Source organism: Phacochoerus africanus, chromosome 3 (genome assembly GCF_016906955.1).
Source record: "Phacochoerus africanus isolate WHEZ1 chromosome 3, ROS_Pafr_v1, whole genome shotgun sequence".
NCBI lineage: Eukaryota > Metazoa > Chordata > Mammalia > Artiodactyla > Suidae > Phacochoerus > Phacochoerus africanus.
Genome location: NC_062546.1, coordinates 159,043,638 through 159,059,375, shown reverse-complemented (window position 1 = coordinate 159,059,375; position 15,738 = coordinate 159,043,638). Strand labels below are relative to the sequence as shown.

General features: G+C 35.4%; 1 protein-coding gene across 1 annotated transcript in view; it reads right to left on the bottom strand.

Moving 5' to 3' along the window:
- Positions 1–767: 767 nt before the first annotated feature.
- Positions 768–15,738, bottom strand: part of COL3A1 (collagen type III alpha 1 chain) — a 39,433-nt gene continuing 24,462 nt past the window's right edge. Inside the window, exons 28-51 of the mRNA XM_047773047.1 lie at positions 15,213–15,266; positions 14,865–14,909; positions 14,245–14,343; positions 14,052–14,159; positions 13,741–13,794; positions 12,180–12,233; positions 12,010–12,063; positions 11,265–11,318; positions 10,544–10,651; positions 10,019–10,072; positions 9,683–9,736; positions 9,324–9,485; positions 9,100–9,207; positions 8,025–8,132; positions 7,302–7,355; positions 7,105–7,212; positions 6,584–6,637; positions 6,116–6,223; positions 5,766–5,819; positions 5,563–5,670; positions 4,396–4,690; positions 3,172–3,359; positions 2,591–2,833; positions 768–1,857 (exon numbers count right to left, since the gene is read on the bottom strand). Of these exons, the coding sequence (XP_047629003.1) occupies positions 1,711–1,857; positions 2,591–2,833; positions 3,172–3,359; positions 4,396–4,690; positions 5,563–5,670; positions 5,766–5,819; positions 6,116–6,223; positions 6,584–6,637; positions 7,105–7,212; positions 7,302–7,355; positions 8,025–8,132; positions 9,100–9,207; positions 9,324–9,485; positions 9,683–9,736; positions 10,019–10,072; positions 10,544–10,651; positions 11,265–11,318; positions 12,010–12,063; positions 12,180–12,233; positions 13,741–13,794; positions 14,052–14,159; positions 14,245–14,343; positions 14,865–14,909; positions 15,213–15,266 (2,475 nt within the window). The 3' untranslated portion in view covers positions 768–1,710. The remainder of the gene's footprint in view (positions 1,858–2,590; positions 2,834–3,171; positions 3,360–4,395; positions 4,691–5,562; positions 5,671–5,765; positions 5,820–6,115; positions 6,224–6,583; positions 6,638–7,104; positions 7,213–7,301; positions 7,356–8,024; positions 8,133–9,099; positions 9,208–9,323; positions 9,486–9,682; positions 9,737–10,018; positions 10,073–10,543; positions 10,652–11,264; positions 11,319–12,009; positions 12,064–12,179; positions 12,234–13,740; positions 13,795–14,051; positions 14,160–14,244; positions 14,344–14,864; positions 14,910–15,212; positions 15,267–15,738) is intronic.

Sequence of the window (15,738 nt, the reverse complement as noted above, 5' to 3'; positions counted from 1 at the left end):
TCAGTAAATATAGATAGATAGATAGATAGATAGATAGATAGATAGATAGATAGATAGATATTTCTAAAAAGATGCATGAGAAACTGCTAACATTGCTTGCCTCTACCTTGGAGGATAAATGTATTAAAGTCTTGACATTTGACTGATGGGGTTTTCATTTTTGAAAGTATTATACTGTTATTTTTTAAAGTATTATTATTATTACTAAACATGTAGAGCAAGTACTTTTCAAATTATAAAGTCAGATACACAAGACAATACTACTTTCATTTAGTAACTAAGAGATTTATAACTTGTTGGTGGCAAACGGGCTGATCCAAGAGGGCAATGAAATGGTGGGTAGAGGTGGTAGATAAAGCCTAAGCTTGCAATTATTCTTAATATTAATGTCTGTTTTGCTAAACCCTGCTTATTTCCTTATTTATTTATTTATTTTTATTATAATTACTGGAAATTTCCTCCCTGATTACTCCCACTTTGGGAGTAATAATAGTAACACAATTTATTATGTTACTATTTCCAGAGGTTGTGCCAAATAGAAGCCTTCAGTTTTCAAAATGTCCCGAGGGGTTCTGCTAAATATGATCTAAAAACCTGCAAGATTTCCCACTGAGTATTAACTCTGAACATGAGCATGAGTTACATTATTGAGCTAGAGAGCTTAATAATGTAAGCTCAACATGCTTTTTTCAAGAAAAATCACTAAAGTTCCTGAGTGTAAACATGCATTTTTTAAAAATCTATGAAAAGTTGACAAAAACCAGGAATGTTTTCTTATGACATTTTATTATGGGTGTCTGTAAGAAAAAAAGATCAACAACCACATACAAGCTTACAAAGTTTAATTTTAACACATTCTCTGTGTTATTGTGACAAAAGCAGCCCCATGATTGTTTTTTTGTTGTTGTTGACTTTTACAGGATATAGGGAGAGAGTCCTCTGCAGTGACACACCAATAAATCTTTTTTGACAGGAGACATGTACAGATGGTGTGCATCAATGTTTTGAATGCAAGGCAACAATTCTGACTTAGAGTTTTAAAAGTGAAAGTACATTAGCACCATAACATGTTTTTAAAGCCTTGCCAAAGTCTTGACCAGCAATGACAAGAAAAAAGTAAAGCACCTTTAAAAGCAGTTGATTTTCAAGATTAAAATAATTACGGCTTTTAAAATATTTCTTTAAATTCTTGCACTACACTCTACTTTTTAAACCAATATTTTAGAAAATTAATCAGGGAAATGTATAAGTTTTGGCATTTTATAGAAATGTTTTTCATCTTCTGGGACTTTTGTGTTTCTGACCAGGTTGAGGTAGTTGAAACAGGGAGGTCTTTTTGAATTGCATGTTTGACTATTTCAGAAAGAATGGTTATCTTTTAACGATAAACATAGTCATTGCTTTGCAAATGGGCTAGGATTCAAAGAATGTAACGCAGTGTAATTGGAAGAGTGTTGAAGTTTATTTATTATAGCACCATTGAGACATTTGAAATTGGAACTGGTAAAAAAATAGAACAAAAAGCATTCGAACTGTATTTGGTGTGACAGAAAAAAGTATCCTTTTTAGGTCAAATTATCCTTTTTCCAAAAATTTTGGAAATAAATAACTGGAATTTAGTCGGTCACTTGTACTGGTTGACAAGATGAGAACAAAAGGAACACATATGGAGTGTGAAATCTTTTGCTGGGAATTCAGATAGAGTTTGGTTTATAAAAAGCAAACAGGGCCAATGTCCGCACCAAATTCTTGATCAGGACCACCAATATCATAGGGTGCAATATCTACAATAGGTAGTCTCACAGCCTTGCGTGTTCGATATTCGAAGACTGTCTTGCCCCATTCCCCAGTGTGTTTCTGTAAAAAAGAGCAAGAAAAAAAAAATGTCAGTGGTAATGACATTATAGTTACTCAGATACTTTCTCTGATTGAGGAAGTTAAAAAAAATTGCTTGAAGGCAGTTGCCAACTTGCCATGTTATTTTCTGTACCTATGAGACCTGTTTCAGTTCAAAGTTATAATCCTCTCAGATCATACACCATATTGTTACTGGATTCAGGGTAAACCCAGTTGAGAGATTGCCATAGGCTAATCTATTCCAAGATATCTTGGTTCTGGTCATTGTTACAAGGAATAGAGCTGGTTTACTAAGTAGATAGGTCTCTCACATTGGAATTTGCTAATCTTAGAGCTGAATTCTCCTGTTCATAACTGATAGTAACAAAAGATTGACTTAAAGTTAACCTTTAAAATAACTTTCAAAAAGAAAGATTTTATATTGAGTTCATATCATGGCTAATATGTAGAATTAATAGTAACCATCTAAATTATCTGATAAAGTTTATATCATGGATTTAAATTTCCATTGCTTTCACATCAACTGGTTTTCACCTGGAGGCTGAGAAAACATGTTCATTTTTTGTGGCACTTAACCTTCCTTGGAATGAATCAGTAGATTTAGTATAACTCACACCAGATGCCATCTTTTGTTCACCCTCACTATTTTCATTTATACTTTTCAAAATAGGGTGATTAAATGAGAAGTGCTGAGCTCATTATGATACATGCTTATAAAAATGCTGTTACTTACAGTGCAACCATCCTCCAGAACGGTGTATGTGAATTTGCTATTTCCTTCAGCCTTGAATTCACCTTCATTTGATCCCATCAGCCTCAAGGCTTTCTTTACATTCCCACTGGCATGTTCCATGTACGCAATGCTGTTCTTGCAGTGATATGTGATGTTCTGGGAAGCTCGGCTAGAGAGAAGTCGAAGGAATGCCAACTGGACATCAAGGACATCTTCAGGAAGTTCAGGATTGCCATAGCTAAACTGTGATAGGGAAAAAAATAAAGCTGGTCAAACATTTTAGCTGCAATTATAAGAGAATCATGCAGTGTAGCATGGTCATTGTAATATAAGTTGTTCATATATTTTATGTATTACTAAAGAATGTCTTAAGAACTGAAAGATGGTTGCAGACAAAGAATAATATAATCTACTTTAGGTCTTAAGAGACAAGTTATAAAAGTAGTTATATACCTGCATATATAAAATCTTTTGCACTTTTCCATTTATTAACTAACTTTACTTTGTGATGAACAAATGGGAGGGAAAAAAATAAGTAGGGATGGCTTAGTTTAAAAAAAAAATGGGGTATCCTTTCTTACCTGAAAACCACCATTCATGGATTCTCCAAACCAAACATATTTCTTCTCAGCACCAGAATCTGTCCACCAGTTCTTACGTGGAACAGTAGAAGGACTGGCACTTATGCATGTTTCCCCAGTTTCCATGTTACAAAATACTTTAATAGCATCCATTTTGCAGCCTTGGTTAGGATCAACCCAATATTCTCCTGGATAGTCACAAAAGAACAATGGAAATCAGTTATAAAATTCAGTTATAGGCTTTGGACCCAAACTGTTTATCTTGTAAGACACACGTAATGATGACTGCTAATGTATTTGTGTTTTATGTCATTATATTTTATAGTATAGCATAATAGAGAAGCTTTTAGATTGAAACTATTGAAGTAAAGAAGAGTTAACAGTTATAAAGCACTGGGGTAAAAAATAAGCATCTTGATATTGAACAAGGAAGGTATACTGAGCCAAGACATTTTGATTGATGTATTTACTGAAATTTCTCTTTTTTTAAATCTCTTTACTGTAGTTTTGCTTAATAATGTAAACTCTTTACCTAATCTCTATTTATGCCAATAAATCTGAAAGTCCCCATGATTGATAATTGTCCCATATTTTAAATAATTTTCAGAAATGAATTCTAACAGTCAATCTTCCAGGTCAAGATATTTGAAAGCTTGAAATAATTTTGCCTTTCATCAAAAATTAACCTAATATATGCAAAACTTTACTCTATTACAATATTAGATTTGATTCTATACAATTTATGAATTTTAATACTCTGAAATTTTCCATTTAGTTGTTTAATTTGCAAAATTTAGTAACTATATTTATAAAAATTTAGGTTCAATAAATAAATGTTGCAATAATTAAATTGAAAATTATGTCTGATCAAATTACATATATTTGTTATTGAGAACACAGTGGTATATATTGTTTAGCATTCAAATAATTCTTAATGATATGCAGAAACATGTTAAACTCTGGCATTAAAATTCCTGTAAAACTGTTTTTAAATTTTCCCACATTTGGAATATTTTGAAGTTACATTACATCCTAAGTATACCTGCAAAATTCATGTTTTCTTACAATATTGAGGAGTTTTAATTCAACTAATATTACTAAAGTACCATTTCTGCTATATAATATTTTCTATTCAAATAAAAGTTTCCTTTTCCCTAAATTCCAATATAAGGAGCTTTCTCTGTAATCCTGTTGCCATGAGTGTGGAAAGATTCCCCAACATACCGCTCTTGAGCTCAGGATGGCAGAATTTTAGGTCTCTGCAGTTACGAGCAGGGTTTTTACGAGAACCATCGGGACTAATGAGGCTTTCTATTTGTCCGTTGACGGATTTAAGTGAAGTCATAATCTCGTCGGTGTTGATTTTGAAATCCATTGGTTCATCTCCATAATATGGGGCAAAACCACCAGCTTTTTCACCTCCAACACCAGCGATGGCAGCAGCCCCACCACCACAACATGGACCAGGGGCACCAGGGGGTCCAGGAGGGCCTGGTTGTCCTGGGTGGCCTGGGGAGCCCTGGGAAGGATGAGAACATACATCATTGAAGTCTGCATGTTTGGTCTTCACTGAAAGAATATGTTGCCAGCCCAAGAAAATGCATTACAAGCAATCAATACATTATGTCATCATAATTATTTCAATAAAAGTTTGAATTGTTTTGTGATCAAATATTAACCCATCTATAAGAACTATAATTCATCATCATGAAATTTATTGTGTTCCATGATGCAAGAAGATGTGGTGTTGGAACACAAATTTTACTCTATCCTGTTTCCTTCTGTGTAAATGATGTAAATAATTCTAATGCTGACCTGACAGAAACCTAGATTCTGATTCCAGATTTGTCATTAACTTTGTGTTTGGAGGCTGACCACTTAATTTATTTGTGTTTTGATTACATAACATGTGGGGACAATAGTTTTTCTTCCATTTACCCCAAAGGTATGGGATATGAATGTATTAGGAATGATAGTATCAGTAGCAAAAGTGGAATCATGGAAGTTATTTGAGAAGCAGAATGTACTTTACTCTGGTAAAGCATTATTATTATCATACCTGTAAGATCTTTATTAGGAGATCAGCACTGGCAGAATTCATGTAGCTAAAGTGCTATGTCTTTATTCTGATGTTATTGTTATCAGATCAAAATTTAAGAAGGGTTTTTTTCCTCCCTGTTGTTACAGTGTGATGGAGAAAGTCTTTTTGTGATAGAGAATATCTTAAAGTCATTGTTCATTTCCTGAATTAAGTTCAGTAATTACATTGTGTTTAACTCACTATCTCAGTTTTTAAAATTGATAGAGTGTTTCCGCAAAGGTGAAGGATAGCAATATAGGTGAAGGATAGAGTAGCAAATTAAAAACACATATTTATAAGTTATGTCTTACCTCAGATCCTCTTTCACCTCTGTTACCTCGAGGCCCTGGTGGTCCAATGGGACCAGGGTGTCCACTTGCTCCATCTTTGCCAGGGGGCCCACTTGGTCCAACAGGTCCCTAAGAAATTACACGATATCACAATGCTAGAATACTTTGCTGCAGTACAAACATGTTAAAATATGGACCTTCTAATATCTTTCTGTGGTACATACTCTGGGGCCTGCAGGTCCTGGACTACCGACTGCACCTTGGTGACCAGCGGGACCCTAAAAGAAAGGAAGATGAATGTAAGTGAAGACTTTAAAAAGGTTTAGGAAATGGCATAATCAAGCGCAGATCAAGAAACATGGGGATCATGGTGAAACATGATTTCCTTTTCCTTTAATCTCCGCATTGTCTCATACTAACTACCATTTCAAATAAACCCTCAAATCCACTTCTAATCTCTTTCAGCAGAGACTTTCAGAGATGAAAAATTTTCTACTCTTGGTCTCTAAGAATTTCCAGTCTTATCAGTTTAAACACATTGAAGGGGATTTTCTAAAAAAGTGGATGCACTTACTGGAGAACCTGGGGCACCTGGATTACCAGGGAATCCTCGATGTCCTTTGATGCCATTAGCACCACGTTCACCGGTTTCACCTTTGTCACCACGTGGGCCTTGGGGACCCTTGACAAGCACATTTCAAATTAAGGTTATACACACATTAGAAAAATAGAATGGAATTTATCACAATTAAGTCCATTTTATAGCATTCTGCAAGCTAGAAATCCTATCAACAGAACACCATATACATGGAACAATAAAGATTGTTCTTGTGGTTGTTTTGATTTTGGACTAAGATTTGTATAGAGCCTCAATAATTGACCTGTATACCCATGGCCCCAAGGAACTTTTAGGTCCCAAATTGCTTTCTGTATCATCAAGCTTAGTTACATATTTAGCCATCCATTTTCCTGAACATGCCAGAAAATAGAATATTTCCCACACTGTGGAATTAGCTTTTTTTAAAAAATAAATCAGACTTACAGGAGCACCTCTTGAACCAGCAGGACCTGGAGCACCAGCAGGACCAGCAGGGCCCTAAAATTAAAATAAACAAGTGAACAGCAATGCACAGGAAGTTGTTTATTTATGGATATGGGTACAGTTTTGTTTTATTTAAACATTAATACTTTCAGTGTGAGGGAATAATGGTATGCCTAGTATAATTGAAAGTCAGTGTTATATTTTTCTTCAAAATGCTTTCTCTGTTTATAGCTTTACCAGGGGATCTAAACAGGAAAACTGATACAATCCTGTTAATTCAACCTTATATTTTCCAAGTGAATATACACTTGGTGTGACTAACATGGTTTTGAATTTTAATAATGGAAATTTCTCCTGTATCTTTACTACCACAATTGCCTATATGAAGACTAGCATAAAAAAACTGAAACAGATAAGAGCAGACCTTCTGGTTAGCAGATGTGATGTTCTTTCTATCTTCTACCTACTGAGCTCTTTATTGTGGAAAATAGACAAGAAGGATCGTATCCTTCAGAACTCACAGTTTCTCCTCTGTCACCATTCTTTCCAGCAGGACCAACAGGGCCAGGTGGGCCTGGGTGACCAGGAGCACCAGGGGCACCAGGAGAGCCATTTTCACCACGATCGCCCTGGGGAAAAGTTCACGGTTACAAAATAGGTCTGACTGGCATGTAATTCTTTTAATTACACAAATCTACTGTACGTGTGTTTGGTGTACCTTGCTACCGGGAGCTCCATCTCGGCCTGGCAGACCATCTGAGCCAGGGTTTCCCTGAGTAAAGAAAAAAAGGAAGAAAAGAAATCAAATTCTTTGGAACCATTTTAATACCATCTAAGCCATGCATTCTCAATGGGGACAGTATCATCCTAAAGAGGATAAAAATTGGTTCTTGGGAGTGAAAAACATATATTACAATGGGAGTAGCCCTGCAGTGGGTAACAATATCTAAACAGATAAGCAGTATATCTGGAGTTCTAAAGTTTCATGGGTGAGAGAGGGAGAAGTGAGTAGGAAAAAAAGAGTCTAAAAAGGATCCTTAGAGGAGAGAGAATAAATAAAATCCTGACACACAGTAATTTAAGTTGATAATGGAAATCTACAATTTAAGAAAAGACTAATCACAGATAACATGCAGAACATTTTTACCCAGAGGGTAAATTGGGACTCTCCCCACCTCCCAACTTTTTTCTTTATTTACCTAAAGATCATATTATTCTCCTTTAATGATAATTCATTGGGTAAATATTAATGAACATGAATATTTTAAAGCTATTCTAAGTTGTAAGAGAAAAACTATCTTTTACTAGAGAAAGAAGGGAAACTGGCTTGTGGCAATATTTACACTTTTAGACCCAAATTAAGGCCCAATTTGACTGTTGCTAAAATAAATTCTCAAATACTACCCTGTTGGTTGGATATTTCCTGAGAACTAGTACTCACATCTCGTCCAGGTTCACCAGCTGCACCAGCCAGACCAGGAAGACCCTGGGGTCCAGGAGGACCACGTTCTCCATTGAGACCACTAGGTCCTGGTTTTCCATTTTCACCCTGTGTACAAAGGAATAAAAGCAATTTGTATTTTCACCTAAGAAATCAATTGCTATGACATTCTCAGATGTCTTTATATCACAGGGAAAAACCTTGTTTTACTCAATTTCTCTTGATTTTTTTCCCCCTAAAACTATTCCTGTTATAAAGGAAAGGCTCTAGGGAAGAAGCTTCTTGTGTTTGTCAGCTTGCCCAGTGATTCTGGATACTAAAGGACTGACTAATTACATTGATCATCACATTCAGAATACATCCTAATGTGAGGTGCATAAATAGACAGGGCTATGGTAAGAAAAAAATGATAATGAGCCATCATAAACTATAGGTTTATGGTGCACATTAGAATTAGGTTACATTTACAACTTGGCTCTGTTTAAGGAATATACATTTATTGGATACATTCATATAAACTGGATACTCTTAAATGTTACACTGTAATTTCACTACAATATCGTATGACATTTAATTTAAAGAGATGCTCAAAGTGTCAAAATGTGAGCCCTAGTAAAATAGAATTTTATTACCCTATTTGCTAAATGGCTATTTAAGATACTAAGCACTAGGCTGGTACAGTAATATTAGTGAAGGAAAGGAGTACAAAATATATTGAGTTGATGGATAATTGGTATCAATTAAAGACTTTCTAGGTCTATAAGCTGATATTATTTCCCTCTTCAAGACCAACAGTCAGCAAACTGAAGAATACCAACAAATTTCCTAACTGAGATATTTGAGATGGCAAGGTATCTTTCTGTGATATCAATCTATTTACGTTTATGTTCAAGGCTGGTCTGTGAGGCACATTGTTTTTGTTTTAATAGTACGCATGCTTCCTGAAAATGTGGAAACATCAAGAATTTGGATCTAATTACAGGAAAACTTATTCATTACGTACTTGCTATAGCTATGTGAGCTCTGAAGACTACCAAAGGAAACAAAGAGTCTAGAGAAAGATAATTACACTCACCTTGACGCCCTGTGGGCCAGGGCTTCCCCTAGCACCTGGCATGCCTGGTGGGCCTGCGAGACCTCGTGCTCCAGTAATCCCTGAAATTCCACCTGGGCCTGGAGCTCCCTGTTGTGACAGACAATGAAGTCTTAGTTCTCCTTTATTTGACTGTGTTTTCCTCTATTGAATTTGTGATTGAAATTAAAACTATTGTCAACCAATAGAGCAAAGAAACCACTCACCGGAGGGCCCTGGGGGCCAGGTGATCCTTTTTCACCTGGTTGACCGGCATCACCTTTCGGTCCAGATACTCCAGGGCTGCCAGGAGCACCACTGCTACCAGGTGGACCTGGGGGACCATCTTTGCCTGGAGGACCGCTGGAGCCAGGGGGGCCTGGGTTACCCTACAAGAAAATATTTGAAATTTGAATATTTTATAATGAAAAAATAAAATTTTCTTCTCTTTTTTACTTGCGTTTGAATAATTTTATATGGGATTTAATACAAACAGAAGTAGCAATGGGTAAGTTTCTCATTATATGCATATATAAATGCCCTTTGTGGAATATGTGGTTAAAAAAATACTTTATAAAGTACTTACGTTACTGCCAGGAGGACCAGGAAGACCACGACCACCGGGGAACCCAGCAGCACCCTGTGAAGTGATAACACATTTTTGAATCTCAAAAATCAAAGAGAACAAATAATTAATCACTAAAAACACATATAAATGAAAAGAAATGTGGTAGGACCTATATTCTACTCTGAGATCACTTACGATTTGTTTTTCCCTCTTGGAATTTACATATAAGTCACATATCAATGAATGATTATAATTTTATACTCTCGTTAGGGATCTAGTGCTTTGAAAGCAGTTTTTATACAGATTTATATCAATTAATGTTTTTCAATAATAGTCAAGAGGACCAATACTTACAGGACCACCAGGACTGCCACGTTCACCTTTGACACCTTGGGGACCAGGGGGACCCTGTGTGGAAATGGAAATGGTGTATAAGAATAGCACCAAAAGCAAAACTTGGGAGAAGTATTAAGCCTTTCAAAGTCAATAATTCTACTTATTGTGATAATCACCTTGCAGTTATATATATATATATATATATATATATATATAACTATTATGTTGTATACCTTAAACTTACATAATGTTCTATGTCCCTCAATAAAACTTAAGGAAAAAAAGCTACAGCAGAAATGAGAAACTACATTAAAAAGTGATAATAAAAAATAAAACATCTGAAAAAGAGTAAGTCTAGGAGGAGAGCAAAATAAGTTGATTGAAGTTATATCTAGATTGTTGGAGCCAACCTTCAAACTCAGAACTGTGGTCCTATGAGGTACGCTCTGGACACCACGACAACTTCTCTCAGTATGAAATATTAAATTATCCACAAACCTAAGTGCTTTCCATTAGAAGGCTTAGAGGAAGAGAACTACTTACAGGAGGCCCAGTGCCTCCGGGCTGTCCTGCAATCCCAGGAGGTCCTCCTTCACCTTTCTCACCAGGAGCGCCTCTTTCTCCTTTGGCACCAGGCTCACCGTTCTGGCCCTACATCCAGAAAACAACAACAGCCAGTAAGCTGACATCCTTCACAACACACTGAGCTTATCATTATTTTTCTTCAGAAAATAGGATTCTTCAGGTGGATATATATTGAAATAAAATTGGAAAAGATTTTTTGAAGACATGGAAAAACAAAGGCAGTGAAAACATTACATGATAAAAGAAGATAATCAAGAAAGTGGTAAGGTGCATATTATTGTCATAAGGGAGAAGTCTTTCTGAGAATGGTGTGTGTCAAAGTGAGCACCGGTAAAGGCATTTGAGAAAAAAGGGGATTACAGCTAATGTTAATTAGTATTCCCTAATAATGGAAGAACTTCCAAAATTTTCAGAGTGCTTTAAGCCTAGGAAATCATCTTAGCCTCCTTAACCTGGCATGAAGGCAGGCTAGGTGTTTTTATCTCCATCTTTCAAACAGTAAGGATAGCAAGAAAATTTAAAAAAGGCGGGGGGCGGGGGGGGGGGTCAGTAAACTGATCCCATAGGGAATGAGTGGCTGAGAGCAGCTAAAATCCAGATTTGACTTATACTTCTGCTATTTTTCAAGCAGATTGCGATTCTGGGCCGTGGCACAGGCATGCTTTAACTTTATACTTACAGGAGCACCAGGGAAGCCGGCAGGTCCTGGTGGCCCATGTTCACCTCTCTCACCCTGAAGTGAAAAGCATCCTCATTAGTCACAGTGAAGACATCTTCCCATTGGAAGCTCATGTAATCCTCTATATCATCATAATTTTCCTTTAGGTGGGAAGTGCGCAAAGCTAACTAACATAGTTCAAGTTCTGAAGACTTTTCCATTCCTTAATAATATTAGAAGTGGACAACATCAGAATCATTGATTCCTTCTGCTCTGATATCATTTGCAGGAAAAATAATTTGAGAGTTTTGAAGTGTTTCAAACAACTGTATAATTTCTTAAAATGTAGGGATTTAAAAATATGGTAAAAGGGGTGAGAAATGCACCACTTATTCAATTAATTAATTAACTAAAAACATTTACTATATATTCTCCAGAGTCTGCAAACTCTGAAGGTAGAGAATTTTAGATCTAGAAGGACCTTGACAAAGATCCTATAGCTTTAAGAAATACTTATTTACAAATGCATATTCTTTGTGCAATTTTTATTTTTTTAGAATTATTTAGGAAGTAGCAAGATTTAAAATTGTCTCTTGTGAATTTTAGATTTTAGAACTGTAACCTTCCCTTGCCTGACATATGATACCTAAAGACAGTATCCTATCATTGAGACTAGGGCTACTTGGCAGAATTACTAAAGAGGGAAGCACAGGTAGCTGCTGCCAGTGTGGGGTTAAAATGATGTTGAAATCTCTTTAACACTTACAGGGCCACCACGAGGACCAGCTATACCAGGAAGTCCAGGGGCACCACTTTCACCCTTAAAAAAGAGAAAAAAATTAATATTTCCCTCTTTCTCTCCCCCCCCCGCAAAAAAAAACCCCAAACCCAACAAAAGATATTTTATTTTTATTTCTAAGCAATGTTAAGTGTTACCTTGTCTCCAGGCTGACCAGCTGGACCAGGGGGACCAATGGGACCAGTAGGACCCTAAAAAAAAATAGAAATATACTTGTAATTTTGAAGATATAAAGCATCATTTTCTCTATTTATCAAAGAGCATATAAATGGACATATTATCATCTAATAAACTAGATAATATATTTTATTTGATGGCTTGAATGATTTTCTCTTCCCTCAGTGTATAAATACTGCAGAGTTTAATAAACATAAGATTCCATGGCTTATACAATTCAGTGGAAAATTATTGATTCAATTTCTTTATATTGCAGAAGATAAATAAAATGTATCTTACAGTAATATCTTTTAAAATTAAAGTGTATGGCCTTATTCAAGTGCATGATAATTCAAAATATTTCATTTAAGTATTCCAAATATGTTACACATATTAAGTTTTCACATTGACATTTTCAAATATTGAAGTTTTACTTACATTACATAAATAAAATATTAGATTTTTAAAATACATGCATACTTTATTTTTTAGGTTTTTTTTTTTTTTGGTTCTTGTTGGATGATGGCTTACCCATCTAGTCTGTCAAAAGTGAAGTATATATGAATTTATTTAAGGCAATTATAGTAAAGATTGTGACTATCTAATGATTTGGCTATCATGTTTATTTGCTATAGTCATATCTAGGTTATTTGCTAATGTGAATAGAGTTGATTTTAATGTGTTTTTTTAACTATTATTTTATTTTGAAATAGTTACATAGATTCACAGGAGGTTGGAAATAAGGTTGCTTATCACTTCTGGCCCTCCTCAATATTGCTTCTTAACACAACTATGGTATAGTATAAAACCAAGAAATTGACATTGGTACAATCCATAGAGCCTATTCAGGTCTCCCCTGAATAACATATGCACTCATGTGTGTATGTACATGTCTATGCAATTTTAGTATGTGTAGCCTTGTATGACCACCACCATAATCAAGATATTCAAATGTACAGTCACCATAAGACTCCCTCATGTCACCTCTTTATAGTTACACTCAGCTTCTTCTCCCCAGTTCCTAACTTTGAGCAAGCACAAAGCTATTCTACATCTTGATAATTATGTTATTTCACAAATGTTACATGAATGGAATCATGTAGTATGTATCCTTCTGAGATTGACTACTATCACTCAGCATGATGTTCTCCGTGTTTGTACAAGTTGTTGCATGTATCAACAGTTCATTCTTTTTTATTGCTAAGTAGTATGAATGTACCATGGGATTTCAATTTTTTTTTAAATAAAAAACTTCATGAGCAGTATTGATTATCCTGGATTTTAGTGACATTATGACTTTAGCTTGTAAATTTTATCAAACTTTTGAGATTTTTCCATGCTCAGGTCACTGTTGAACTATTAGGTATTGAAAGATATAAATCAGGAAGTTGAACAATCAAGTCATTTCGGTTTTCTTAATGCCCAGAAGGTGGCAAAAGTATAGTCTAACTTATCATGAGTGACATGTTCTTGTAAAAAATAGGAGTTGAGGTGAGGGACTCGTGTACAGGTAAATCCTTTCTCCCCAGTTTGAGTACTCACCCTTGGACCATCTTTTCCTGGAGCACCATCAGCACCTGAACCGCCAGGGTCACCCTGTCAAATAAAAGCCAATGTCATCAGATTAGAGGTATCCTTAATGAGAACATGCCAAGAAGAGGAGTGACCCCAAGATGCTCTTTAATGTAGAGTAAGTGTTCTGATTAATAGTTGCTCTAGGTATCCATATCAAATTTCAATTAATATCAAATGATAATGTTAATTTTGAAAATAGATTACTTTCCAGCAACATTGCCTTCCTTTAACCAGTAAAGTCTGTTATATTACATAATTAACATAAAATAAGTTGGTACCTTGTCACCCTTTGGGCCGGGGCCTCCAGAACCTCCTCTTTCTCCAGGCATCCCTTGCAGACCAGGTGTACCAGCGGCACCAGGTGGCCCAGGGGGACCAGCAGGGCCCTGAAATTAGAGAAGATATAGGAATTCGCAAGAAAGAACTCTAATGCATTTTGTAAACTCTGTGAATTGAATCACGTGGAGTTACCTTTCCTCCTTCGGGACCAGGGGGGCCAGCTCCACCTCTAGGTCCTGAGGGACCTACTGCACCAGGAGGTCCACGTTCACCGGGGGCACCAGAATCACCCTGTAGTAGCAAAATGTAATAACCCTGTTAGGAAACTCAATGCCGAAATCATATTATTATTTTGACATAAACTATGAGGTTCTTACATTTTTGAACAATTTGGACATTTTTATAACTATAAAAGACATTTGATCAATTGAGAGACAAATGGAAACAAAAAAAGTTAATCTAAACAAGGAAAGTTGGATACGTGGCCTGATGAGCTAGCTTTGGAACTATTATTATTATTTTATCACAAGAGCACATTATGAAAGTTCTTCTACCAAGGCAGTTTTCCTGAATGGAACCAAATGCATTACAAAGGTTTTCTCTTGAAAGTTCAGGCCCATGGTTGACTCTACAGTGTTTATTAATGTCAGAAAGTTTAATTTTTCCAGGTAATACAAATACAATGTATTAGAAATGTCTTGGGTTACCCTAAGTGGATTCACCAAACTTTTGCAATGGTGTGCTTCTAAAAATTTCACTGACAACACCTTCATAACATGCTGAAGAAATTAGGAAAAAATTGAAATATTTACCTTGCCTCCTGGAATTCCAGGTGCACCAGCTTCACCTTTTGGGCCCTAGGAGATTGACATTGAATGATTAGGCCTCTATCAGAATGTATAATATATAAGCATAAGCAAAAGACACACTTGACTTGTTTGTGTACTGTATAATTTATCCAATTGTGAGTTGTGTTATCTTCTTCAGTTCCTTTTATGTTAAAATTCAAACTTTCCATGTAATAGTTATGATTGAATAATTTTCCTTGTTTTGTTAATGAATGTTTCAAAGCATGAGCAAATGCAAAAGCTAATAATGTATAAGTAATTACTAGTTACTCTTTTGGTTTCTAAGTTTTGAAAAAATAACATGCAACTTACGGGTTCACCAGGTTTTCCATTTTCTCCTGGAGGACCACTGGTTCCAGGCAAGCCCTATAACAGATAATATTTGTATTGTGTAATCACTTAAAACATTGTTTGTAAAAAAGCTTATCTTTTGTAAGTATCTTTCTGCAAAGTATTCAGAAAGTGATTTTAGCAGCCTTTTTAGGCATGGAAAATTTGTAGCTCTCAAAATCCAATGAGAGAGAGGTGATAATTATGTATTACAAAGCTATATTCGTCTCCCTCTTTTCTTTCTCTTGTCATAAATAAAAATGAATTGATGAACATGGTGAAATGAATTTGGCTATATAAATTTAAATTATAATGAAAATAAGTATAAGCATATATAATTGCGAGATTATTTTTTAAAAAATTACTAATGTGCCCATTCTAGAATAGACACAGAAGCTATGTATGTCTATTAACATTGCCTATTATTTTATTTCAAGGTAGAATATAGACACACAAATTTTAAGCTTAAGGTGAATTGTAATCCATTAGTGTCACAAAAAAATTGAAC